The sequence below is a fragment of the Eucalyptus grandis genome, chromosome 1 (assembly GCF_016545825.1).
Source record: "Eucalyptus grandis isolate ANBG69807.140 chromosome 1, ASM1654582v1, whole genome shotgun sequence".
In the NCBI taxonomy this organism is placed as follows: Eukaryota; Viridiplantae; Streptophyta; class Magnoliopsida; order Myrtales; family Myrtaceae; genus Eucalyptus; species Eucalyptus grandis.
The window spans coordinates 45,869,615-45,895,829 of NC_052612.1; the positions used below are offsets into that span (position 1 = coordinate 45,869,615).

General features: G+C 41.9%; 4 protein-coding genes across 4 annotated transcripts; 3 read left to right on the plus strand and 1 right to left on the minus strand.

Annotated features, from left to right (window-relative positions):
• Window positions 1–879: 879 nt before the first annotated feature.
• Window positions 880–5,602, plus strand: LOC104445836 (delta(12)-fatty-acid desaturase FAD2). Its single transcript, XM_010059785.3, has 2 exons — window positions 880–996; window positions 4,133–5,602. Exon 2 carries the CDS (start codon window positions 4,144–4,146, stop codon window positions 5,293–5,295), a length of 1,152 nt encoding a protein of 383 aa, XP_010058087.1. The 5' UTR covers window positions 880–996; window positions 4,133–4,143; the 3' UTR covers window positions 5,296–5,602.
• A 5,816-nt stretch (window positions 5,603–11,418) lies between these two features.
• Window positions 11,419–11,796, plus strand: LOC120287102 (VQ motif-containing protein 25-like). Its single transcript, XM_039299787.1, has one exon. The coding sequence runs from the start codon at window positions 11,419–11,421 to the stop codon at window positions 11,794–11,796; it is 378 nt and encodes a 125-aa protein (XP_039155721.1).
• A 3,038-nt stretch (window positions 11,797–14,834) lies between these two features.
• LOC104445852 (probable plastid-lipid-associated protein 13, chloroplastic) lies at window positions 14,835–20,046 on the minus strand. The gene is made up of 7 exons (XM_010059799.3): window positions 19,657–20,046; window positions 18,602–18,723; window positions 18,445–18,528; window positions 18,215–18,311; window positions 16,546–16,762; window positions 15,746–15,798; window positions 14,835–15,325 (listed from the first exon to the last, which is right to left on the minus strand). The coding sequence occupies exons 1-7, from the start codon at window positions 19,921–19,923 to the stop codon at window positions 15,233–15,235; spliced, it is 933 nt and encodes a 310-aa protein (XP_010058101.1). The 5' UTR covers window positions 19,924–20,046; the 3' UTR covers window positions 14,835–15,232.
• Window positions 20,047–23,026: 2,980 nt separating this feature from the next.
• LOC104445860 lies at window positions 23,027–23,916 on the plus strand. The gene is made up of 2 exons (XM_010059808.3): window positions 23,027–23,461; window positions 23,587–23,916. The coding sequence occupies exons 1-2, from the start codon at window positions 23,120–23,122 to the stop codon at window positions 23,674–23,676; spliced, it is 432 nt and encodes a 143-aa protein (XP_010058110.2). The 5' UTR covers window positions 23,027–23,119; the 3' UTR covers window positions 23,677–23,916.
• The last annotated feature ends 2,299 nt before the right edge of the window (window positions 23,917–26,215 follow it).

Sequence of the window (26,215 nt, forward strand, 5' to 3'; positions counted from 1 at the left end):
GGGGGGCCCTGGTGGTGGGTTGTTGGATTAGTCTCCTCCGAGGTTTGGATCCGTGGTGGAGCTATCGGTTACAAAAAAAAAAAACAATTGTTATTTTTAAAAATAATTATTTCAGATTCAAATATTATTTATATCTAAAAATTATTTCAATTGTATTAATTTGGCAAATTTATTACTATGGATATTATAAATCGCATTCACCTTTATCCCATGTACTGTGATAATTTTATTCGATTATATCCCTCTTATACTATCGTTTTGGGTGGTAATTAATTATAAGATATGATAAATTTCATCCTATCATGAATTCTAATTCGATTATTGAATATAGCCGTTGAATCCTATGTAGAATGATTTTTTGTTTTTGGATTCTCCAAACTCGGTAGTTAGAATATTCTTCTCACTGTTGATTTCTTTTTGCGAAAAAGAAAACAAATTATATGTACATATATATACAAATATTTTTTTTTCTAAAACGCCCGACAATTTTCTAAGAATTCCATCACCACTTGCGCTGCCCGCTGGCCGCAACACCACCATGCTTTGACGTTTGGCCCACGGGCAACAGGAAGTCTCCGCCTCTCGGTCTCCCGAGGGCATTTACGTCAAACCAGGAATCTCCCCACACACGTGACAGGGGGGCCCGCAGCGCAAGATCGCAGGTGATTGGCCAGCCAAGATCAGACGCGGTGTCCGCGCAACGGCTGCGCGCCACGTGTCGCGCCCTGCCGATAAAGTAGCCGTTCGTACGCCCTTCCGATGGCTGTAAGTGACCGCAGGCGATCGGGCCCAGCAGAGCACTCGCGAGGGAGCGCGCGCGGGCCCCACCCGAATCCCCCACCATAAATACGGGCGGAGGGCGACGCTGCAATGCCGCCCTCCCCCTACAAAAACGAAAGAGAGAGAGAGAGAGAGAGAGAGAGAGAGGAGAGCGCGGCCGGCTTTTCGAACGGCCCGATCGTAGGCGAGGAGGAGCTTCGTACGTTCGTTCGTCAGGTACCTTCGTCTTCTCCGTCTCCTCTCCGTATCGGCTCTCGATCTCGCTCCGTCGCGCTCCCGCTTTCCGGCGTGGCCCCCGCGCGAATGCGGCTTTAGTGATTGCCCCGCGTGCTCCGGCGAGAGCTCTAATGGCGCCGGATTCGGCGAGATCTAAGGTCGCATTCCGCGCCGAGCTTTCGTTCCTCTGTCGAGGTCGATGCGTGATTTCTCGTCATCCTGCGAGCGTGTCCGATGCGGCGGCTTCCCAGTTTCCGGGAGCCGCGGCCGATCCCTTCGCGTTAATGCGGCTCTCATTTGCGATCTCTTTCGTGTTTTCGGAGCTTTCGGATCAAAGGTTTTGGAGGCTAGTTTTTCACCGGATCTCATGCTTTTCCGATGAACGACTTCGATTTGATTCGCTTCAGGTCCTTTTCTGTTTTTTTCTGCTTCTTTCCTTGCGTTCTCACGTGACCTCATCGCCTCCTTTCCGAAGCGCAGAGCGCACCGTTTGTCTATTCCCGCGTTGGTGGGTTTTCTCCTTTTGTTTATTGAGGAAGAGCTGGAGATATTTTTACGGGGGCTCGGATTTGCTTGGGTGGCCTCGGGAACGCACGCTCGCGTGCTCCTCCTCGGCGACTCTGCGCATTTCTTTATATTGATTTGAGTGGACCGAATCGTCCGGCACGTCCATGTGACCCTCTGGTGTTCCCTGCAGCGGCAGACATTACATCGCATACTGCATCATCACGCACTGTTTTTTTTTCTCTCTCTCTCTTTTTAATTCCTGTCCGATAATAAATGAATAGATCCTGTCCGTTCTGTTTAATTTCCCGTTCTCTCTCTCTCTCTCTCTCTCTCTCTTGTTCAGTCTCCGTTCTGATTCCAAGTCTAGTCCGGATGCATTTATCTTAACGCATCGGGGTTCGCATATCTTGTCCTTCATTTGGAGAGAGATTTTTTCCATAACTATTGGGAATACCTTCAAATTTTTAAATCTTAATTCAGACGACGTAGTTTTAAAACATATTCAGGTATACTTTTGATTTGAAGTTCAGCTACCCCATTCCTTTTCGTTAATGCGGGTGGTCGGGTCTTTCGTTTTATTTATCATTAGCCCTGTCCTTTGGCTCGAAAAAGGGGAGAAAAATGGGGCCCCTTTCTTTAATTTATTGCTTTCGTTGGGAGGAAAAGGCGAAGATGTCTTTGAAACTTTGGAATGGGCGAAAGTCTAATTCGGCGGTTCGCAGTTTCCTGCAAGAAGACGCCAAATTTTCCAGGCTGGCTTTTGGTGTTCTCGCCGGATTTCGTGGTTCACGCAGATATTTCCTATTTCCCCCCCGAAAAATGGGTTTAGTCCCACAAACCAATCATGTTTTTGAAAATCCTTTTTTCCTGTTTATAGTCCGCCTTCAATCAGTGGGAAAGGTGGCGCCTTTACCTAGTATTTGAAAAGGTCAAACGTCTGGTTTGGATTCAAATTCGTCGCGCTTGAGTGGGTAGGTAGGTGATTGTTACCGTCGCAAAGTAGTGATTTTTTTAGTCTAAAGGGGGTTAATCCATGTGCTTAGATCTCTGGGGGCGTCGCTTAGTCGATTGATACTTTCAAATTCTTTCAGTTAAAGCCGAGATGAGAGCACCTTGATTGTGACGTGTCTGCGCGGATAAGTAGAGTCGGGTACGCTCCGAAGACTAAGCCGCATGCTTATCTTGCTGCTTAGGGGTGTCCAACGTGTACGCCGGGTTCCTGTTCTAAGTGCCTTTCTATAGTGGCATGATAAACGCGTTATTGCTGATCTTCTCGAGTTAGGTAGTGTGTTGATGTTCTGTCACTCTGTGATGGTGACCGGCAGTGGACGGCACTTTCACCTCCCACCTATGTAGTGTTAGGCAAGTGCTGCTTTTCCCGGTTGGCGGACTGAGGAGAGCAGGACCTTTTGAACAGGAAAATTTGGTAACCTGGATTTTCGAATACGTCGAACTCATTAATTGCGAACTACGAATTTACACCAGAAGGAAGCTTTACCCCACCTTACAAAGAAATGAAACTAGTTGCTGCATACGTTTTTAATTTATAATCATTATTATTATTTTTAGGTTGAGAACTAGTTGCGGCATTCCAAAGCAAGGGTTGGCTCATTTCGTGTCCTGAGCGTAGCGTTAAGTCCATTTCCTAGGCCTTAGCAATCATTGCCTTATTTGTTGAGGTTGGACGGACTCATCACAGGGTAGCCGTGGTTGAGATTCCTTTTCTTTACGAGTGGTTGGGGGGTTTGGGCATGCGAGTAACTCTACTGAAACGGTAATCGGATCGGTGAGTTGCAAGTCATTCTCGGAATTGAAATGGTAATCGGATTCGTGAGAGGCATGTGTACATGTAGCGTTTTGCGAACATTCTCTTGGACTTTTCATGCTGCATGAGCTAGAAAACTTGTGCCATGAAGACATTCATGTTTTTGGTCCTCCGGGTAAAACGCAACGACTAAAAGGTAGAGGCATACAAGTAGAGCTTTCCTAATTGTTTGGTGTTTAGGTGAGGTAAAGAACTTGGATTCTAGCGTTTAAGAATGGTGCTTCTCCTCACATTGTTCTGGCATGGAGGGCAAGAATGTGCTACTAGGCAAATGCACGATGATTTAGCATGGAAAAATTGTTTCATAGAAATTAAGAGCTGCTTTGGTTTATATCCTTCTCGATGTGAGAACAGATGATTATGCATGAATCTTCCAGTACAAAGGTAAGGACTTGCTTAGCTGCTGGGCCTCTGCAAGCGTTTGTATTAGGGGTGCCTCTGTGTTTTCTCTTGGTGGGAGGGAACAAGGAGAGGAACCGTGAGAAATAAAAATTTATTAGATGCTTGCATTGATTGAGGCTGGAAAGGGGTGCCTCTGGTATGATCAAATCTTGGTACTTTATTAAAGCATTCGTCTCATATATCCACTTTCAGTAGAACTTTATTGTCATTGCATTGAATTATTATATGTCATTTGAGAAATTACAGCTGCATCTTTGCTTGATAGTGCATACAATTAGCAATTTCTCTTGATTAGACAGTTTGTGGTCGTTTATACTAACTTCGTTAGAGTTGAAGACATTCATATTGGAGTTTATTTACTCATTTTTTTCTTTTTTTTGTGGGGTACTTTTGTATATCCAGGTCGTGGAACAATGGGTGCAGGTGGCAATATGTCAGTTCGCCCGGCGGTGAAGAAGTCGGAAAGCAAGCTTGACAACCGAGTTCCTTCTTCAAAACCTCCATTCACGCTAAGTCAGCTCAAGAAAGCCATCCCGCCTCATTGTTTCCAGCGATCTGTCCTTCGCTCATTCTCCTACGTGGTCTATGATTTGACCATAGCCTACGTCTTGTACTACATTGCTACCACTTTTTTCCATCTCCTCCCCTCCCCTCTTTCCTACCTAGCTTGGCCTATCTATGGGTTTGTGCAAGGCTGCGTTCTGACTGGTGTCTGGGTCGTAGCCCACGAATGCGGCCACCATGCCTTCAGCGACTACCAGTGGCTGGATGACCTGGTTGGCCTTGTTCTGCACTCGTGCCTCCTTGTTCCTTACTTTTCTTGGAAATATAGTCATCGTCGCCACCACTCCAATACAGGCTCCCTTGAGCGCGATGAAGTTTTCGTTCCAAAGCAAAAGAATCAGATGCCATGGTTCTCAAATTACCTAAACAACCCACTAGGCCGAGTGATCACCCTCACTGTCACACTCACCCTTGGTTGGCCCTTGTACTTGATGTTTAATGTTTCCGGTAGGCCTTATGATCGATTTGCCTCTCACTATGATCCCTACGGACCCATCTACACCGATCGTGAGCGGCTCCAGATTTACATATCTGATGCTGGTGTTCTCGCAGTCACTTACGGGCTTTACCATCTAGCTGCAGCGAAAGGGCTTGCCTGGGTTATGTGCGTCTATGGAGGACCCTTGCTCGTCGTGAATGCATTTTTAGTGTTGATCACTTATTTGCAGCATACTCATGCATCACTTCCTCATTACGATTCTTCCGAGTGGGATTGGCTCAGAGGAGCTTTAGCGACTGTTGACAGGGACTATGGCGTCTTGAACAAGGTCTTCCACCATATAACAGATACTCACGTAGCACACCATTTGTTCTCTACCATGCCTCACTACCATGCAATGGAGGCCACCAAGGCGATAAAGCCGGTTTTGGGAGATTATTATCACTTTGATGGGACTTCAGTTTACAAGGCCGCGTGGAGGGAGGCTAAGGAGTGTATTTATGTTGAGCCCGACGAAGGTGACCAGAACAAAGGTGTATTCTGGTACAAGAATAAGTTGTGATGACAATTAAGAGCTCGGTTTCAGGATCTACAGTTCGGTAATTGCTTCCATCCTCCCCACTCAAGATAATGTATTCTGGTTATTCAGGATGCGGCGCATCCATTTGGAATTTGACTTTTAGTTCTGCTTCATTTCAATAATTTCGTCGACCCACCCCAAAACCCCAATTCATTGTAGAAGGATATTTGCATAAGCATTTAAGGTGAACTTTTGCCGTCTTCCTAGTCTCTTCTTTTTGACAGAGTTCTGATTGCTGTTGTGGTAAGATCACCTTTAAATGATGATGGGGAACTAATTTTGCGTGCCACTTCTATCCACTTCTCTGAATTTGCCAACCACAGATGCCAATGAAAATCAAAACGTGACAAGTCCTCAACTGAGTACTAGTCTATGTTTTGGTGAAGCTAGAAACATAATTTGACCAGCTGAATTTCCTGGATTAGAGCTCTAGGCATACAAATGGATCTGATATCGGCGTTGAGACAGACAGTTATAAATACTTCATATTATGATGGGCAAATCTCTTGATTAACAAATTGCCTATTGGTCTGATGAGTACTCTAGCTGCATTATTAAGTTTGGTCGATCTTCGACTGGTGATAGAAAGCTTCTGTGATTTGCCAGGACGGTTTCCTAGGGAAACAAGGAAATTGATGGTGAGTATGGACAGTTCACCTGGATTATAGAGAGCCCCATTCACAAAGTTCGATCCTGAGAAGGTCAAGTCTAATTGCAAAAGCTTTTTCAAAGTATACATGAAGCATGTTTGTCCACACGTATGATGGGCGGATAACAAGTGTTGACGGATGGTATTGAAAAGAAAAAGATTGAAATCGAGCAATCGAAGTCGAAATGGAGATGAAGGCTGGTCGATTCTTATTGAACACGATATAATGCATTTACTGGGGTGTAAGCATTGCCATTCCCCGATTACAATAAGTTGGTAATCTAGTAACTCGAAAGGAAAGAAACGCTGAGAACGGGAGGGATCGGTGCTGTCGTGACTACTGAATACTCAGTATAATTTTAATGCAATATATGCTATGATCTATCGAAGTAAATGTATTTAGCGTATGACTATAACTTGATTCACTCTAGATTGAAGACAACCTAAACAAATGCATATTTTTCAAGCCACGGTCTGGCTCTTTATAAGGCCTATTCAAGTGCTTTCCAAAGGTTTCGAGTCTCATATTACACATTCTTCTACAAGTTTCTTTTTGCCTTAGTTGCGCACGACTTGGTTTTTACCAGTGGTTGAATATGTACATGTTCATTCCATGGATGCTGCCTGGTGCATGGTTTCACTTTCACCTGCTTTGGTTTTGAGGACTCATGCAAGTTTATAGCGGTCCATCCAACCGTGCTGCAACACAAAACTGTTCGGCACGAGGCAACCAAATTTTTCTTCAGTGACGGTTTTCCGGAGACATGAACATGGACGGGTCGACCCGCTCGGCCCATCTAAGCCCGCCGAAGCCCCAAGGCACAATTTGAATGGGCCCGAACAATCGGATTTTTCTTGGGCCTGGACCTATTACAATTAAATAGTTACTTTCTTTTACAAATCACTAAAATTTGTAAGTCCAATATCTATGTGAGCCTTGTAGAGGGATCGATTAATTTTTTGCCATCACTCTCATTCTTTTTTTTCTTTGACCTAAAAAAAGAAGGTGTCAAAATTTGCCTGTCTACATTGTCGCATCGCTATTTTAATCGTGTTGGAATATACCAAGCGATTTCATACTCTCCACTAATTATTTTCCAAAAGTGCGATTTCCAAATCTTCTACTGAATTTTTTTTTTTGTGGAGAAAATAATGATATCCCTACGCTTGGCCACTACTTCATAAAATTGAAAAATAAAAAGGAAAATGATATAAGTGAGTCATGAACTTTATCCAATGTATAATGTCATAGTTTTGTCATCTGATTGAAAAATATTTAATGCCGTCTTTGAACATTAATTAATAGAATCATAACATTTGATATTTTTATCTAGTGCAGGATTACATGTACATTAAACATATTAAAAATTTAAGGATGACTTTGTACATTGAAATAAAAGTTAAGAACTGTTTGCATATTTAATCAAATCAAAACAAAACTTCGAGGGTAAGGAAAAATAAAGAAAGGAAGAAAAGCGAGAAAAGGAAGGCAGGAATCCAGCTCAGAATTGTGAAGTCGTGCACCCATCTACACATGGTCCACTTCCGTCAGGGGACTCCACGTAGCCACGTGGCGGTTACGCGGGGTCCCCACCGACGTGGGACCCGCTCGATGATGACGCGAAATCGCATAATGCGCCCAGAGATGTTGGGTCCTACCATAGCATATTTAAACAAAACGAGGAACCAATTAAATGCGCATTTAACCAGTAGAGATTTTTTTTTTCTTTTTATTTATAAAAAAGATAGTTTCCTAAACAAAATCAGGAACAAATTATATGCATATTTAAACATCAAAATTATCCTAAACGTCTCTGATCGAAGACTCTTTTATTTTTTATTGGGCTCGATTTATGTATCAAGTGAATATTGAAATAGATCTCTCTCTGTGCTATTTAGCTGTTAGGTATCTCGTCGACTGCTAGCATCTTGATGGGATGGATGATATCACTTCGATCTAATCATAAAGAGTACATAACAGTTACGACTCAAATCAAATATATCTTGATAGATGTGATGTGGACGAATATTTAAAGCACTATGTATGTACATACAAGAAGAACGTTCTTGTGGATTCAAGTATCAACAGCATATATCGCCCTATTCTCTCTCGTCGATGAAAGAACCGTGTCCGGACCCAACCTACACGAGAGAGGAACGAAAAGCTAAGAAAATAATGGTAAATATGTCCGCATGATTTTCTAGGGTCCAATGACGTTCACGGACTAATCCCGTTCCTATAGATCCTCAAACCAAATGACGGAGACCTCGACCTCCCCCATCGCTCGGTGCAATTTTTCGCCAATACCATATCGACAATGAAATTAATCTCATGCAAAACTTTTGTCTCATGTGAACAGAATTCACCACCGGTTTTCGTAGCGTCCGGCCTCCAGAAATCAAACCGCAGAGAATCTGGCAGCGGCGTGGAACTTGCTGGGGGGGCACGGACGTGATCGCAGCAGATGATCCGAGTTCACGTGCGGATCAGACGGTTACGGTTCCATTTTCAGGACCACAGCCCCCACATGCGCTCGCACGCGTTCGATGTGGTGCTCACGTTGTAGTAGCAGCACCCGGAAAGTCGGATCTTCCCAACCTCGCCTTCTCCGCTCTTTCCCTCTCTAGGAATTTGGAACATTTTGCGTTCATGACAACTCAAATTTGAGAGTTTCGGGTTTTGGAGACTCGAGCGCTCTCCTACTTTTCTTGTTATCTCCGGTCCGATTATCGACTCGTCATCTAACTCGGATGGTCGATGAAGAAAGGGAAATTCCATAATCAGCAGCGCGCCATCAAGGGAAGTGCGCGTCGAGGGGCGGGTTACTAAAAAAGCTGAATTTGATCGCGTGGTGCTATGTAATGTCACATGGGGGTTGAATTCTTCCAAGCTAGGGTGACCGATTGAGGAGGAGGTGGGTCGATTTAGGTGCTGAAAAAGGGGAGTTTTCGCTAAAAAGGAAGAGGGTTCTTTTTGGTTTGTGTCGGACACAAATTCATGGTCCGCTCTTTCTTGGACGGATTATTAGGAAAAATGGAACGAATGCTTAGGAATAGATCCTCCTGATATTTATTACAAAGATAATGTTATAAATATTTATGAGACTTGGAGATTTCCTAAATAGATAGAAATTACAAGGCTGAGGTGTTCTACGTAAGAAGAGTGAGAAACGACACATGCGGTTCCACAACCGCTACGCGGATTCATACGTAAGCAGAGTTGACGATGTTACTGGCATGCACGTATTCGCACGAGTCTTGTATGACCCGCCCTTTCGCCACCCTATGAAACAAATCGAACGCAGTGAAATCTACCGCCTGAATGTAAACAGTGCACAATTGATTCTCTATTAACTTTGGGACATGACGTGTCGAGACTTGACTATCTGTGAATTCGTGCAATACCGTGCAAAACCTCATAATTCAATTAAGCTACAGTGCTGGGCTTGTGCAGATGGCTTCGACCCAAAAAAGTTTGCGCATGGTTATGTGGAATTCGAATGGTTAACGATGTACATCACAAGATTGCAAAAAAAGTTCTTTTTTTTTTTCTATGCAAAATAGAAAAGGCAAGGATAGCACAATTACTCGACGCTACACAAGGTGCTATATATATATATATATATATATATTTTATAGAATATTGAGTTTGGGTCATAAATAGTTTGGACCATCGTTTGTGGATATGAGGTCGTATCATGTTAGAGGTCATCTAGGATCAACCTGCATAAAGTGTAGCTTACCAAACACAATACCTTTCACGCTGTTACTACATATGAATCTCTATTGATTTTATGCAATAAGAATGTTGGAATGATTAAATATTAAATCATACTTTTATCTAACAGTTTAAGTTTTTGGAATAGTTGGTAGCGATCTCATAAAATCTCATATTGTATTAAAGTTTGAGGTGCCGACTTTAAATCTTTTTAGGCGCTATTTGTCTCCCCAATTAAATATGTCCACGCTTGATACTAATCAAAAATACCATATTAGGTGTGAGGGGAAATATTGGAATAATTAAATATTAGACCACATCTCTCTAATTAAATATGTCCACGCTTGACATTAGGCAAAAATTCTAAACTAAACGTGAGGGGAAATGTTGGAATAATTAAAGGCTAGACCACATCTCAGACTAAGCGTGAGGGGGAGTGTTGGTATAATTAAATATTAAACCACACATTCATCTAACAGTTTAAACTTTTAGAACAGTTAGTAATAGTCCTGTAAAATCTCACAAAAAAATTATAAAATCTAGAGCTCAGGTTCTAATAACTGTCGATGCAATATATAATGTGCATTTTACTTGTCATTTAGGACTTGACATGAGCTTTCTGGAAGCAAGACGGCCAAAATCAATAATACGAGCCGGGAAATTACCTGGAAATTTAGTAGTTTTTGGTGAAAAATGACGTACATATAATTTAGTGGGATAAGTCGGATTAAAATTCATGCGATCTTCTGTATCTTTGGAAGAGTGTTTACCTGAGGCGATCGACAAGTTATATTAAACGCTGTGATACGATGCCATCTTGACCATCGAATCGAGCATGGGCAATTATTGAGTTACCTTTTAATCTAATTCACTCCGTTGAAGCCGGCGAAAGTTCTATAGGGCGATTAAACAATTAAACCGTTTGCAAGTCAATTTTGATTTTACTAGATCTTACTCTAGAAGGATTTAATAAAGTGAAAATAGATTAGGGGATTTGGTAAAGGGAAGGTTCCGATTTCAAGAAAGGAGGGTCGATTTTGTCAAGTGATCATCATCAATAAAGGGACGCTGACTCTGCTAAAGGCATGGTAGTTCTATCTCAATTTTGACTGATCATGTTGCATTGTATAGTCTTGCACGTGTCTTGAATTTCTCATTTTATTCTTGGTTTCTACCGTTAGGACAAAAAATGGCTCGATAGCTAATAAAAAAAACCCTGATATTCAGGACCAAGTGAAAGCCTCTACAAACCCTCACGGACTGTAAATAAGAATTCGAGCAGATGAATTTTATTTGAGTACCTACAGAAGTCACCTAAATGTATCCAGTTTGGCGTTAAGAAAGTTTGCGAAAGGGATCACGGGATTGATTTCGTTAAATCATCAATGAAATGGGGAAAGTCAAATCGTGTTATGAATAGGATTTGTGGACCTCTTTTTATATGGAGGTATTATTCTATGGTTGATCATAGTCCTAGGGCGTTTCTTCATTTGGCGAACGAGAGGGGACCAAGGTCCGGTCTGGCTGTAATTGTCAAACTTTTTGCAGTTCAAGAGACAAGGATCATCCGATTTCCTGTCATAAAGACAGGTTGTTTTTTTCTTCTTTTAAAAATGTTAAATCTTTTATCCCCCAATTTCTTCTTTTCCCCTTAAAGAAATCTCTGCACTGTGCTCGAACATGTACATAAGCAGACCCTTTCTTCCTCGCAAACAATCTCTCTCTCTCTAGCTGAGCCATGGAAGAGATGGTCTTCAGGCAAGAGGCATACACCCCAAACCCTAGCCCTTCCCGGGTCGCCATGCACAAGCACTCGCGCGCCATCTCCAAGGCGAACGGCAAGCCCAAGGTACGCATCGTCCACATCTTCGCGCCGGAGATCATAAAGACCGACGTGGAGAACTTCCGCGAGCTCGTCCAGCGGCTCACGGGGAAGCCCTCCGAGAGAGACCGCGCGAAGAACAAGCCGAGGAGGGTCGCCAGAGGGGTCGACCGACGACGACGACGACGGAGGAGTACTGGCCACCGATCGCCACCGGAGTCGGCTGGGACGCAGAGGATCGCGAAGAGGAAGCGCGGGTTCGGGACGGCGATTCGGAGCAAGGAGCGAGGATGACGATGGAAGAGGAAATGCGGAGAGATGAGAGCTATGGCAGCGGCGGCAGCGGTGGCGAGCTGTTTGGTCGCCGGTACGAGGAATTCGGTGGCTGCTATGAAGAAGAGTTCCCTTTGTTAGGCGTGGATGTTTCTCACATGCACGCCTTTGAAGCTGCTCAACTTGCCTGACGAGTTCAATGGTATTTGCAGACCTTAATCACTTAGGTTTTCTATGTATATCCTCAGACTAATCTTTGATGAACTCCGACATGGGTTCCTTTCCTTCCCCCCTTTTCAGAATCTTGGTCTCTAGGAGTATGAGAATTGTCTCCATCGATTTAAATTATTATCAAGTGTAAATCCAGCACAACTTCTGCAGGTCATGCGTCTGTTTCTCCTTTCCCCACTTCGAACTTTGATATTTGTTTAGTTTTAGAATGATCTGGTTTGCTTCATTGTGATGAAGAACTGGTTCTTGTCCCTTCTATGTTTGGGCCACTCTCTCTCTCTCTCTCTCTCTCTCTCTCTCTCTCTCTCTTCATTGTTTATTAGTGAAAGTGCTGTGCAACACTGTCCAGGAAATTTGATTGATGAACTACTTTGCTTGCAAGAAGACTATATAATTTTTTATCAAATGTGTAATTTTCTAGATAATCAACAGTTCTCGACCTTTATTCGTTGGTATAAACTTTCTGTGTTATGTCCATCTTGATCCTCATCCATTCCGATTACTTCATTTCATTTTCCAAAAGCATACAACGCCGTCCTGCAAATCTTCTAATCAAAAGAGGCTCCAAGGATCTTTAATTCTCGCAAGCCCGACGAGAGCAGCGATCGTCATATGCTGAGGCACTTCTTATGAACCCTTAGGCAGTCGTGATTTGGACCCTCGATGTATATATTTCGCATCATCACACGTTCATTTGCACACTATCTCGCGCGTGGATACATGATCGAGGCACACATCTCTCCGGCTGTTTCGTGCTCGATTCTGATTAGCGAGAGAGGTGGTTGGTGTGAGAATCGACATGAATCGACAGCAACGGGAATGGCAATAAACTTGCCTTTGGCGATCCAGAGCGACGGCTGTGGAGGATGAAGGCGGTTTTAGGATTATGATATTCTCTTGCTGCATTAGGATAATCTCTACCGAGGGCTGGTGTTATAATCATTTTCTTTGACATGCGATCCAAAGTCAACTTCCTGGTGAACGCCATAAATGGGCAAATTGCAATAGAATTTAGGAGGGCTAACGTGTGGATATGATCAAGTGTTAATCAGTCATTATTACAACAATCAAGATGGCAGGGAGACAGGACCCAACCAATTAAAGTCATGATTTGACTGTGGCCTTCAACTTGCTGGGGTTATTGCCTAGTCCGATTGGATCGTACACCTAATTTGGGGAGTTTATACTTTATATATATGCTTGGCATGTGGGTGGGAAAAAGGGGGTTTTGTTCAATCCTTTTGTCATTTGCTTTGTGATTTATAATACAACTCTTTAAAAGGTGGAGCTAAGCCAATAATGGACTCGAAGAAGGCCGGGGAAATTGTTCAAATCCTAAATTTATTATATAAATGTCAAATCAATCTTAAGCTTTTTGATTTTGTCAATTTAATCATAAATCTGTATGTGAAATTTCAGTGTAATTCTTTTAATAAATTTTCGCCGGAAGTTGCCGAGTTATTACCGACTATCTTACATGGTATGCCATCACATCAGCAATTTCTAGTAAAAATCGATTGGAATGATTACATTGAAAATTTGCGCAAGGATATAAGATAAAATTGAAAAATTTAAAATCAAATTCGCATCTATAGATTTAAGATTAATTTGGTAATTTTTCCTTACAAAGAACTATGATTCTTTTCTAGAGAAGATTTATAATTTTCACGAGTGAAAACTAGTGTTCTTTTGAGGTTTGAGAGAAGAAATCAATTGATTTTCCATGATGATAGTATTCATAAAGAGACATTTGTTTCTATTCTTTTGAAAGCAATAATGACTTTATCACATGAGACATTAACCTTGTGGCTTCCAGTGACCTACAATTCATTGTGTATTTTGGACTTGGGAGCGACTCAATACTTTCCTATGATAGATAGTTGATTGCGTATATTTGGACTTTGGCGAATGGTATTCAAATTTTATTTGATATTAAACACTTGAAATGAATAAAACAATCAGTTTTGACAATAAAGGTCATAAATACTATTTTCTTTCACAAAATCAAAATAATTACAATAACTTCCTCAGACACCCGTTGACATTTATGATCGTGAAAACTTATGTTGGGTTTCTTCCTTTGATGTTTTGTTAAGTTAAATCTCGAAGAGCATGTAGGGTAATCTTTTCTAAGATGACAAAAGATTCTAATCATTGAGTTACAATATTCCAAGTAATTCCACAATGTTGAACTTTCTAAGCTGTTTCGCAATGTTGATTAGATGTCAGAAAAGCGGTCAATTAGAAGAACGCCTCCCCCAATCCAGAAGTGGTATCTCAATACACGTTCACCGTGTTGATACGCTCTAACACTATTTAATGGTATTTTCTTCATATAGTTTAGCTTAATAGTCGCACTCTCATCTCAGGTAAACAATTGCCGTCCCTAAAAGTTGTAAGCAACCTCTACACTAGAATTAGATCCCAAAAAAGATAAAATAAAATAAAAAAATTCTACGCCTGAAAGTCAGGCCATTTGATTAAAAAAATTCCATAGACGGTGCGAGAACCGTTCTGCTTCCATCAAATTTAAGCTCCTTTGATTAAAAATTGAATTAACAGGTTTCCCAGACAAAATTTTGGGATGATAAGAGCAATGTTGTCTCTTCATCCAACAAGATTATAAAAAAAAAAAAAAAAGAGGAAAAAGAGCGATTTTGTCTCTGCGTGTGACGTAAAGGCAAGATTGGAGTCTACAATCAGCAAAACGACGTCAAATTTTAGTCGTTTTAACTATCTTGCAAACCCGAAAAAGGAGACGATGCTAGTCAATCAACGTGGGTTGCATTCCCCGTCCAGTGGGCTCACACTTCCCACCGACTCCCAAATTTTCAACTCTTTTGCATCCTTTTCTACCAGGAAATTCCAAATGCCTCATCATCAATGACAGCAACATGCTACAATATTACCTAGTTGCAAAGCACGTTTTTATCACTACAGCCCGAAAGCATACCAGAAAACATGACAGTTGACCTCTGGCAAGACCTCGCGAAAAGATGATTGCTTTTGCTAATTATGCTAGTGAATCGACTAATGTTACTCCGAACGAATCTTTGAGACAGAGAGGCATTCCCTCTCCGAGGAATGCCAGTGAGCAGAAATAAGCCAAACCGTGGACAAAAGAAATGAAGTAGCAGATCAGTGGAGGAGGGAAACCGTGAAACTTCTGCGCTGTGACTATGCTTTGGAAAACAATATATTGTTGTCAGTGTCGATGACATACTTTCTAGCTCTCATACTCCACGACTGGCTCGGCCATCGTAGGAAGTACTTCCAATCTTGTGAGGACTTCAGGTACTCCATCGGTACTCCTTATTATCTGCAACAAAATTCAGCACTCTAATGACTGCCAACGCTCTTGTAGCAATTACATTAGGAATCCAAAAAGGAACCTTGATAGGATTGGTCCCAACTTTTTCAGTCCATGTATAGCTAAACATAGATGAAGGGGTCTTTACCAAAAAAACAAAAACATAGATGAAGGGGTTAAACCTTTCTGAGAACTGACATTCAATTAGGTGACTAATTCGAAAATCAGGTTCAGACTCGATAGCGTGATACAGGCAGTAGGAAGATAACAAAGAACCATATTCTTTCTATATATTTTTTTAGCTCATAAAAAGGGCAGGGGGGGCAACCATTGTGACTAATTCTTCTGAGCGTCACCATAAGAGTCCAACACTCGCTTCGATACTAATTCGTACATCACTTTAGGAAAATTATGCTAGTAAAAACTCACTAGTATCTCTTCATCGAGGTAGGATATCATGAAAAGCCTCTGGAAAGTCCCACCTGAAGGCATTAGAAGATAGAGTTTAGCGCAGGAATAAGGACACATGAAGTCATAGAATGCAAATGTTCATGAAAGCATCAGAAGGACAACTTTTTCCTTCTTATGGCATAAGTACAAGTTCAGTAACAAGCAAGCACCAAGTAGGTGCATCCCATTGCTGTCCAATATACCAGCACAACCTTCAGCATTTGTTTACTCTTGGAGTTGTCATCATTACACTTATCAAATTAACTGAGCAATGACAAGAAATAGCAGGTGTCACTCCAAAGAGATTTCTAACACTGAAACAAAAAACTCTCCCTAGAAAGTCATAACATGTCACCTGAGCTGAACACCACTAATTCTACTGCCACATCCTAAATAATGTCTTTCCATCTAGTAAATTATGTCAACCACACACATTTTCCCTTTCTTTTAGCTTGCTTGATCTCACCCATGATTTTCTGTGAGCCCTGTATGGTTTGACATCAAACTTTTGACTAATGAAAGGACAGAACAGTATTTGCAGCATAAGCCAGGAAGAACAATTTATTTTTAAAGATGTTAATGTCATCTTTTTGATGCTTGAAATCAGAATTGAAGTCTCAGCCAACAGAAATAATTGAATAGGCAACAGTACTTTTGGGGTTCAATCGTGCCAAATAACAAAAATAATGCAAGGTAAAGTAAGAAGGTTAAAGTTAAATTAAGAAGGATAAAAGAAACTCCTAAGCAAATAAAATGGTTAATTTCACTGGATTGCTTACCTAAAGGTACTTTTAATCCACCAGTGACGGCATCTCTAATTGGAACAGGAAGTTGCTGTACTGTGCTAGCTGCCTGGCCCAGTGCACCTTTTAGCTGGTCTGGTACAGTTTCTTCAATAACAGTTGGTGTTTCGACCATCCCTTCCACATATTCCTCCTTCATCCGAAGCGGGCCCTCCACAGATAACTTGGCGGACAAGATGAATTTGCTTTGTAGCTTCATTAAAGAAAATCTCTTGCTATCAAAACCCTCAAACATGATAGTCTAGCCTTAGACATATCAAAATGCAAGTCAACAATGAAAGTAACCACGTTGTTATATCCATATAACCTATTTACTTGTATATCACCAATAAAGACACAGATTCCAAATAGAATTTCCACAAGTTATTTGACATAGTCCATAACATTCATTGAGAAGGAAACCCAGTGTCATGATTTCATTTCCTGGAGGAGGAAAGAGTGCCCATCAAAGAAGTGATGATTGATTTATGAAAAATGGATCATGAAAAGAGTGTAGTTTGTTTTAGAATTGTAAATTATACAAAGAACAAGGAGCCTGCTCAATAAGTTTGAAAAAAGAGAAACACAGGAGGAAGAAAACAGAGCAGAAGATGACAACTATAAACTCATCTTAATGTGAACACATTAATATGAGAACATGTCCAAAGTACTCCTAATACTTGGTTTTTTTCCCTTCCGCTATTTACCAGGCTGGACATCCAAGGGTCGAAGAGAAGAATAGTACTCCTGTTGATCACAGAACAAAATCTTACTAGATGTTTTAAAATGATATTGAGATGCACAGGAACAGAAAAGGAAATTCTCTGAGGTGATCTGAACCTGCGAGATAAAGGTCTTCAAATGCTCGAGTGAGGAAATGTGGTTTTGGGAGACTAGGGTTAAAAGGGGCACGAAAGACCCAAAATACACAAGGGAGAGACGACAAGAATATATAGGAATGCTTGGATTTTACAGGACTGCTTTGCTAAGACTTGACTTACAGAAGACTTGACATAAAAGTGAGCACAGTGCATAAAATGAATACATAGCTGACCCACTAGATAAGAAAAGATTTTCAGTTGTTTGTTGTTGTTGTCATTGCTCTTGTCATTGAGATCTGAAGGAAATCGATTGATGATTTATGAGCATGGAATTGTTCTGCTCTACAGCCACTGAGCATATGCATAGCCACAATTGGCATGGAAAGATTAAAAAGACACATGAAGTGAAGGGACGCCTTGATAGCAATAGCATTCCATATAGGGGAATCAAGTGAACATATTCCATTTCAATGTGAAGAGTAGCTCTGATTTAGATCTCCCTTTCAAAGCAAAAAGGGAAAGGAAATGATGGTATTCTACACTCATCTTGCATATATGGAAAGTAATGGTAAAGATCAAGTACTAAGAACTCAGTTGTCTATTCCAGATTAAGAAATTTTTTATACGAATCAGATATTTAAATAAACATAACATATCATAAAAGAATATTAGCCCGCATGCTCACAGTCCATCATAACCAAGGAATTCGTGCAAAGTTTTGCAGTAAACAAGTGCCTCTTGGCTTTCCAGAAAGACTAACTTGGAGAAGATGAGAAGTCCAGAAGCATCTTCACTTCAGTTAGAGTAACACGGACAAATATACAAAGCAAAAAGCCTGGAATTACCGAGTTTAGAAACTTCAGATTAGCTGTAATTCTAGCATACCCATCCTTAATCATGATATCCATTTTTGACAGATTAGCCAAAGTTGCTGGAAATCTCCTGTGATTAAGAAATTAGATTATCAAAATTAGAAGCCACAGACGGAGACTGATTCATAATTCAGCAGGGAAAGCTTACACGAGAGAGAGAGAGAGAGAGAGAGAGAGAGAGAGAGAGAGAACTCAAAACTAACTCGAATATCACTTTAGCAGCAGTAAGCCCAGGGCTTCCGGAGCCAAACCATTCAAAGTTCCATCGACCTTCTAAAAAGGGAGACCTGGGTTGCTGAACAAACAAGTAAGATTCACCAGAAACAGGCGATACTAAAAATGATTGAATGAAGCACCTACGTTGTTGGCCTAGGCGTCGGATTAAGTCGCTCGAGACCAATGATCCTCTCATTCACATCAATTTGTTGCATATCAGTCAACTTGCCACTGATCAATGCCTCAAAGCCTCCAGAATCTTTGAACTGAAAATACCGTAGCAAAGTGACTATACAGGAAAAGTTTGTGCTGCAGGATTGGAGCTGTGAAGTCCCAACTAGCTCCTACTAAATACCACACATCATGACATCCATTTTCAGCTCATAACATCAGTGACTAAGGCTAATATCCGAACTACAACTACATTCGTGAGAACGAGGGTTCTTGAGACGAGGAAGCATTTGACATGAAGCAGGAATCCATGACTCCACTCAGCATCGCGCTTCTACCACCATAACGCTATCGGCATAAATGGGAGACACAAGGGAAGGTCTGACTATGAAACACGGTGCACATGCACTTCTCATGCTGCATGGCATCTCACAGATTCCCGCGAACATGAAATGATGACGGGAAATCATGAACAAACAGCAGGGCAAACTAAATTTCAAAATTTTCATGGAGGGCAGATAGATTTCCAAAGGTCCTGCACACGGATCGGCGAATTCCGATGAAAGAAACAAAAGTAATGACATGGCCGGACGGGCAGGCCAGAAGTAAAGCACATCCTAAACGAAACAGAATCATGAACAACAGATAATTCCGAACAATTCTGCCGGAATCAAACGTACTAAAACAAACTCCCAAGACCGCAATCATGTCGGCGTACTGCACAGTCGCGGAATGAAAACGGCGGGAGCTTGAAGCTAAGTAGACGGTGGAGCCGGAAGCGAGCAATCAACTCAAACTCCTCATCCCAAAAAAAAAAAAAAAAAAAAAACATAACAGTTGACGAGCACATAAGCTGACAAATCAGGCCACAGAGAGCACAATAGAACAGGACGAAAGACGAGAAAATCAACTCGATTCGCCAGCTCGAAGCGGCTTCTGATTGGAGGAATACAGTTCCGGCAATCGACATCATCTGTTCAATCCACAGCGAGCCAATCGACTCTCGAACGGACGGCCATTCAACTTACGGCGAGGAGGAGCGATTCCTTGGCGGAGAGCCGCTCCATCTCCTTGGCGTAGGTCGCGGGCGCCCCCTGCACGGCCTGCTGGACCATCGCCACGCGCGGGGCGGCGCCGCCCGAGAGCCGCCGCCGCCGGCCGGGCATTCTCCGGCCGACGAACGGCGAGGGCCTCGCCGGGCGCGACGGGAGAAGGAAGGGAGCGGAGGGAGTGCGATAACGGAGGGAGACGGAGACGGAGACGGCCGAGGGAACAACGGCCTGAATCGCAGTCATTGTTAGAGAGAGAGAGAGAGATGGAGAAAGACGGAGACTCTGAAAGGCCGGCGACCGGGAAGGACGGAGAGGAGGAGGAGGGAAGGGGCGACGCCGTTTTGTCGGCTTCCAGCCGAGAGGGGCAGTTTCGTCCGAAATGTTTGGATAAGTTAGGTGACGAGAGGAGCGGGCGCTTCCGGTCACCGGCTTTTTGAATGGATATTATTAATAACCGTTGCTCAACCTCTCTAAATAAAATAATAATAAAAAAAAAACCCTCTCAATAACTCCGTCCCGACACTCGTTTATTTTATTGCTTGAGTTGTTTTAAATAATTACTTAGAGATAGCGAGGAAATATTATAGAATTCCGGCCCCACCAATAATTGTTTTGTGAAAACCACGTGGTATCGATCCAAAGTTCTTATTTTATTTATGACAGAGAAAGGTTTTTTTTTTTTCTCTCTTTTCATTACATCCATTCTACACAGATGAAGCAGAAGGAGCTTTGAAGACTGAAATGAAACTAAGATTTATCTACGAGATAAGATTACATGTTTTTCATTTCATTCAACTCTAACAAGTGATTGACCTTTTAATTCATCTACAAATGACCGACGGGATTTATCTATGTAATGCTAGAAAGGGAGCATATTGATTTGTGTATGAAGAAAAAAAAGCATAAAAAATTATGACAGTGAAATTTTGATTTAGCAAATATTTTCAATTGAATTTTATCATAAATCATTTGATTTTATCTTGAGTATCGTAAATTACGAGTTTTAATATAGGCGTAAACATTTAGTCGAATTTTTTGGATTACTAATAATGATCGAGCTTCGATTTGGTGGCAAATGTGACTTGTTGAGGGGTACTTTCGTCCTCTTATCTATAAAGAGGTTCAAGAAAAAATCAGCTTCCTTTTCCTTCCATCAACTCCAAAATGCAAGCAGTCCTTTTTCACCTTGAACGGGCCAAAAGTACACAAAAAACAAAGTGCGCGGATGAGCGGAACGGGCGTACAAAACTGATTTTTCACGTCTTCTTCTGTCGAAGGTTTCGTACACATCCCCGGACATGGCCCGGCCAAATGAAGCTGTACGTCGTTCAAACCGAAGGCATTGTACACTTGCTCGTCAAATGCTAGCTAGAAAACCTTAGCTGAGCAGACGGGGGGGACAAAGCAAGACTTAGCTGAGCAGACAGCGACAAAAGGCTGGCAAGACACACGAGCTAGGATGATACGAGGGCGAGGTTGTCCGTTGAGGACTTATGGCCCAAGAATGTATCCTGACCTAGGCTGCTTGGGGATGTGTCGAAATTGGGGCAGAAAGGTGGTCGCCAAGAATCAGAATAGGGCAACGACGACCCGAGACTTTAATGATGAAGCTATGGTTCCACGTCGCCAAAAACGCGAGCCCCTTGGAGATGCTTCTTGTTGAGCTCTGGTATCGGCCCAGGTACTGTGGATTAAGGCTGGCGACCGGGGGGAGTTGGCGAGATAGGCAGGAGTCCAAGGAGTGAATCTTTTGAACGATCGGCGAGCAGTTGATCGGTTCAAAAAGGAGGGAGGAACTAGTGGAGGCGCAGAGGCGGCGCGGGATGCGAAGGAGGTTGTCGGAGGAAGCATTTCTTCATCGTTCGGGAATCCGATTCTACCGGAGACGGGTAGCAACACTGGATTTTGGTTTACAGTCTGATCCACTGGCGCACCTAGATGGGTCTGGGCTGAGCATCTTCAAATTCCTAGGCCTAACGGTCCAATAAAACCTTGCCCAAACTTCTCCGTTACAACCGACCCAAAAAAGAAAAAAAGAAAAGAAGAAAGCGAACTTCCCTATCACACTGTTCATGTAGCTCTTAGGACGTGATCGATCTTCCTCGAGTTGGATCTTTTAAGTGAGGCCATTTGCCTAAAATTCATCCAAGTCATGTTAATATATCTTTGATCAAACATAGGCGGGGCACTGAAAAGACCGGCATGACTCTGGGGCTATCGGCAATCATGATGGGGTTTATTCGATCGTGTAATGATTTTATGATGACCCGCTCTTTTAAGTTTTTTAAGAATATCATATTTAAATGAAAACCTATCCTCACTGGATTGTTCTCAAGTGAAAAGACAAGCTTTTAAATTCAATTACCCAATATGCAGTTCTATGCACATTTATATTCATGTATCAAGTGTTGGAAATATGGTTGAGGATCATAATCATGACGTCGATCTCGATTACAATTTAATTGATTCATCTAATTCATGATTGATCTAGTATTTGAAAAGCGATGATCTTGTATATAATAAATACTTTTTGTATATCATTTCTTGTCTTCCTTTATTTCTATTCTTACACTATAAATATATTGGTGTCCTTTTTACCAAAAAAAAAAAAATACATTAGTGTCCTTGTAGTGTACTTATGTACAATTGGATATATGAATACAAAACATTCTACTCCCAATTTCTTTTGTTTCTGTCATCACAGTCGAGGGTTATCCTCGAAATTTTACCCATTCTTGGGATTTTCCATATTCCCATAATAGAGATATTCCTTTTTCTTTTCAAATGCATTTACCATTGAATTAAGATAGCCGAGCTCGTGTGCTAGAATGCAATGACAACAATTCAAGAAAGAAATGTGTTCAAGAGATAAGTAGCTTTTGTCACGAATAAAGTCAATTTCATAAAACGATGTAATGGACGAATTCAATCCCATTGGATATCAAAACATGGTTAACATGAGTTTAACTCGGTTAAACGTCCGTTTAGAACTCGTTGCTCTGCTCAGTCAGATCGATCTTTGTGAGGACTGAGTTTAGCATCTCCAGCTCTAATCATCGGTGATCCAAGCACGAGCGCCTGGCATGATTTGGCTCGCCGGCCGGTGGGGCCGCGTCAGGTGAGGGACGAAGGTTCCTCGGAAATCTGGGAAACGGTCGCTGTTGGCCTGGTCGGAGCAGCAGCAGATTCACTGCCACAAACGCATGTGGGTCTCTCCAACTGTTCTGATCTGAAATTTCCCATTCTCGATCGCAACGGCTATATTGCCCCCCCGCAAATGCCGCAAATGCCCATCCCGACTCCCAACGGTCCTTTTCCCTCCACAATTATAACGCAAACATTTTCCTCTGAACTTCCCCATCCCGCTCTCCCTTACCTTCATCTCTCCCTCTCTCTGAAACAATCGTCGGCCCTCTTCCTCTCTCTCTCTCTTCTCTCCATGGAGGGACCCAGTCCCGATGCCCCCGCCGCGGCGGTCCAGCACGTTGACAGGAAGCGCTCGGACCAGCTCCTCAGCAAGTTCGCCGACTCTGGCGACAAGAGGAAAGACCCCAGGGCGCCGAAGCGCCGGAGGAGGGACCGGCGGGTCGCGGCCGCCGGCCCTTTGTCCCCGGAGGGCAGCGTGGACCTGAGCGAGTCACAGGTGCTGGGAGAGAGGCGGTCGCTGCTCCCGCCGGCGAAGCGGAGGTCGGCGTTGCTCCGGAAGCTCGGGGTGGTCAAGCGGTCGCAGCAGGGGGCAAGGGACATCAGGAACAAGTCGCTGCTGGGAGCCATCGAGAAGGTAATTCCACCGCCGATTGCATTGACTTTTTCTTCTCGATTCGCATGTGATCAGCGCGTTCGCGAAATCTCTTCGAAGCGCTCGGAACTGAGAATGACTGACTTGGTGCTGATGTTTGAGCGCAGACGTGGCGGAGGACGGTGGAGGGAGCGTCGCGAGTGTTCATGGAGAAGCATTACAATCGCCACAATCGATTGATTAGCGACGCCGTTTAAGTTCCCTGGATCGTGACTAATTTATCCGGGGCCGGATTTGGCACATGGGAGACGTCAGACGTGGTTGTAAACTGTAAATTATTCAACGTATTCTTCTGTTTAATTCGTTGAGCGTTCTTAGATTGTTTTTTGATTTTTTCAGAAAAACGTATAAATTTTATTAACAAGTTGTCCAAAATAAGAGGAATAATTCGGAATAGATTACTTACGATGCTTATTTAGTAAGGTTTATTTTCTCAATTTCGTTCTTCTAATTTGTTACTTTGTTCCTTCATATGTTCAGAAATGATCGGCAGTGGTGGAAACTAAAATGCATGAATGGTTGAGATTTGGCAAACTGCAAATGAACATTTCAATGACAAAACAAGAGGAAGATTAAATCATTTTCGTAAACCAATCCAATAGAAAACTATAATGCTTCCGATACATAATTGAAAATCCAGAGAGTGGATGGTCTTTGATCAACCATTGAATGAGAGGAAGAAGTACTCTATGTGATGGTTATACTGGGCAACAATGTTGGTGTAGTATAATAGACCAATCACATGCAATGAATCTCATCTTACTTGGTGTTATTTATCGTATGTGAGACGTGCGGCCGATGATAATTAATTGGTTACATCATGTTATCACTGTGATATAACTATCATGTGAAATATTTTCTCAAATTAGAGGTGGCATTCAAGATTAGAAAAGAAAAACGCGTCAATCCACATCCTCAAGTATCTGCCGTTACGTCATGATTCATTTTTCCACCTTTAAGAGTAAACTTTAGCAAATCAATTTTCTCATTAAAAATTTGGCTAGACATCAAAATTAAAAGAAAAAAAAGTGTTTTGACATTTTTAGAACATTACAATCTTTCGATTGATCAATACCATGAAAACACTCTTTCGCGGTACTCTTTCTTATGAGTAGCCATGTTTATCAATAACATAATAGATTAAAATGTAAATATGAAGAAGAAGATAAGGGATCAATCATGTTTATGCAAAGGGAAACACCTTTCGGAGGACCTTTTCACGCGTGTCCCATGGGGTTAGCTCATCCATCTTCCTCCGCTTAAAGCAACGATTGCCCCGACGATCTTCCGGAACACATCCAGAAAAGGTTCACGACTTAGGTGAAAGAAAAGGACCATTCCTCACGTGCTGGAGCCAATCGCACTTTTGACCAAGCCCAGGAAATTTCTGCAACCTTTGCACTTTAGTCCACCTAAAAGCGGCCTTGACTTTAGAGGCCCTCGAGCCGAAATCGCTTTATATCGCCTTGCAGAAAATCAACCACCTTCTATCACCCACCCAATAGACAATGGCGAGAGTGATGCCGGTGTAGATTCCGCACTCGGTCAGAGAAATTTAGGAGCTCGATTGATTGAGATGATAAAATGGGCTAGTGGGTCCGTGTCGAGTCGACACCGTGCACTACATCAATTGTTATAGTCTAGCGTTTTAAGTTTATTATGGTACAATGAATCGGGTCTTGATAAGGTAAAGAGATGCTATTTTTTATGCCTTCTTGAAATTTAGAAGCTTAATTGATTGATATGATAAAATGGGCTACTGGGTCCGTGTTGAGTTACACACCACGCGTTACATCAATTGTTATCATCTAGCGTTTTGAGTTTATTATGGTGGAATGAATAAGATATTGGGAAGGTAAGAGATGTTATTTTCTGCCTTCTATCGGTTCTGGTCACATTGGTTGCTTTGTAGCGAATAATTGTGTTGTTCTCAAGATCAAAAAGAATAATATTTTCCTTGTTGTTTTTATCCCGAAGAAATTCGTGATGTGGGGCCAATGTGGTAAAAGAATTAAACGTTGGGAGGTAGATTGAGATGATCTCCAAATTCCAGGGAGGCCTGTAGTCAGTTCTAGTTATTTTTGTTTTTTTTCCCGATACTTAATTATCAAGTAGTGAAATTGCAGATGCCCGTTCGGATGCAATGCTTTAGAGGAGAATACCAAGTTTGGGTGTCCTTCAACTTTATAAAAAGTCAAACCCAAGTTTTGCGTTTTTTTGAACGGATTTGTTTAAGTTGCGGGCCGAACGGGTCTTCTTTGATTTGAACTTAGTGCTTGAGTTGCTCATGAGGTTTTCAATTTGTCCTCGAAGAGTGTTTGTGGGAGTAGTTTGAAATTAAGTGGATTGAATTCATAACATAACGTACTGATTACATATGCATTGTCTTTTCATTATACAGTGCACGTGTAATTCAGGAAAAGATCCATTTTACTTTAGTTGAAATGGGAGGGAATGGAAATGTGAGATAAAGAGGGATTTTAGCTTCTCCTTCTTTTGGCGTAATGTATAGGAGATGGAAGATAGGTTGTTGGAGACCAATGAAGAAAAATAAGTCCTGGGGCTTATTTGATAAGCCGATTATGTGCTGATAAATAAAAACTCGACATTTAATGAGATGAAGCTCTTTTGATAAATTTGAATAGAATCGACTTAAATTATTCAATTGAGTAAAAAATCCACTTAATCCGATTGGCAATGGATCACTTAATTCATTCAATGGCAATTGCAATTTTG

Bases quoted from the DNA above. Each gene is read 5' to 3' on its own strand.
- LOC104445836 (XM_010059785.3), top strand. From the start codon at position 4,144: ATGGGTGCAGGTGGCAATATGTCAGTTCGCCCGGCGGTGAAGAAGTCG.
- LOC120287102 (XM_039299787.1), top strand. From the start codon at position 11,419: ATGGAAGAGATGGTCTTCAGGCAAGAGGCATACACCCCAAACCCTAGC.
- LOC104445852 (XM_010059799.3), bottom strand. From the start codon at position 19,923: ATGACTGCGATTCAGGCCGTTGTTCCCTCGGCCGTCTCCGTCTCCGTC. The intron at 18,724-19,656 runs GTAAGTTGAATG...CGGTATTTTCAG, and splicing joins AGGAATCGCTCCTCCTCGCC to TTCAAAGATTCTGGAGGCTT. The intron at 15,326-15,745 runs GTGAGTTTTTAC...ATTTTGTTGCAG, and splicing joins ACCTCGATGAAGAGATACTA to ATAATAAGGAGTACCGATGG.
- LOC104445860 (XM_010059808.3), top strand. From the start codon at position 23,120: ATGGAGGGACCCAGTCCCGATGCCCCCGCCGCGGCGGTCCAGCACGTT. The intron at 23,462-23,586 runs GTAATTCCACCG...GTTTGAGCGCAG, and splicing joins TGCTGGGAGCCATCGAGAAG to ACGTGGCGGAGGACGGTGGA.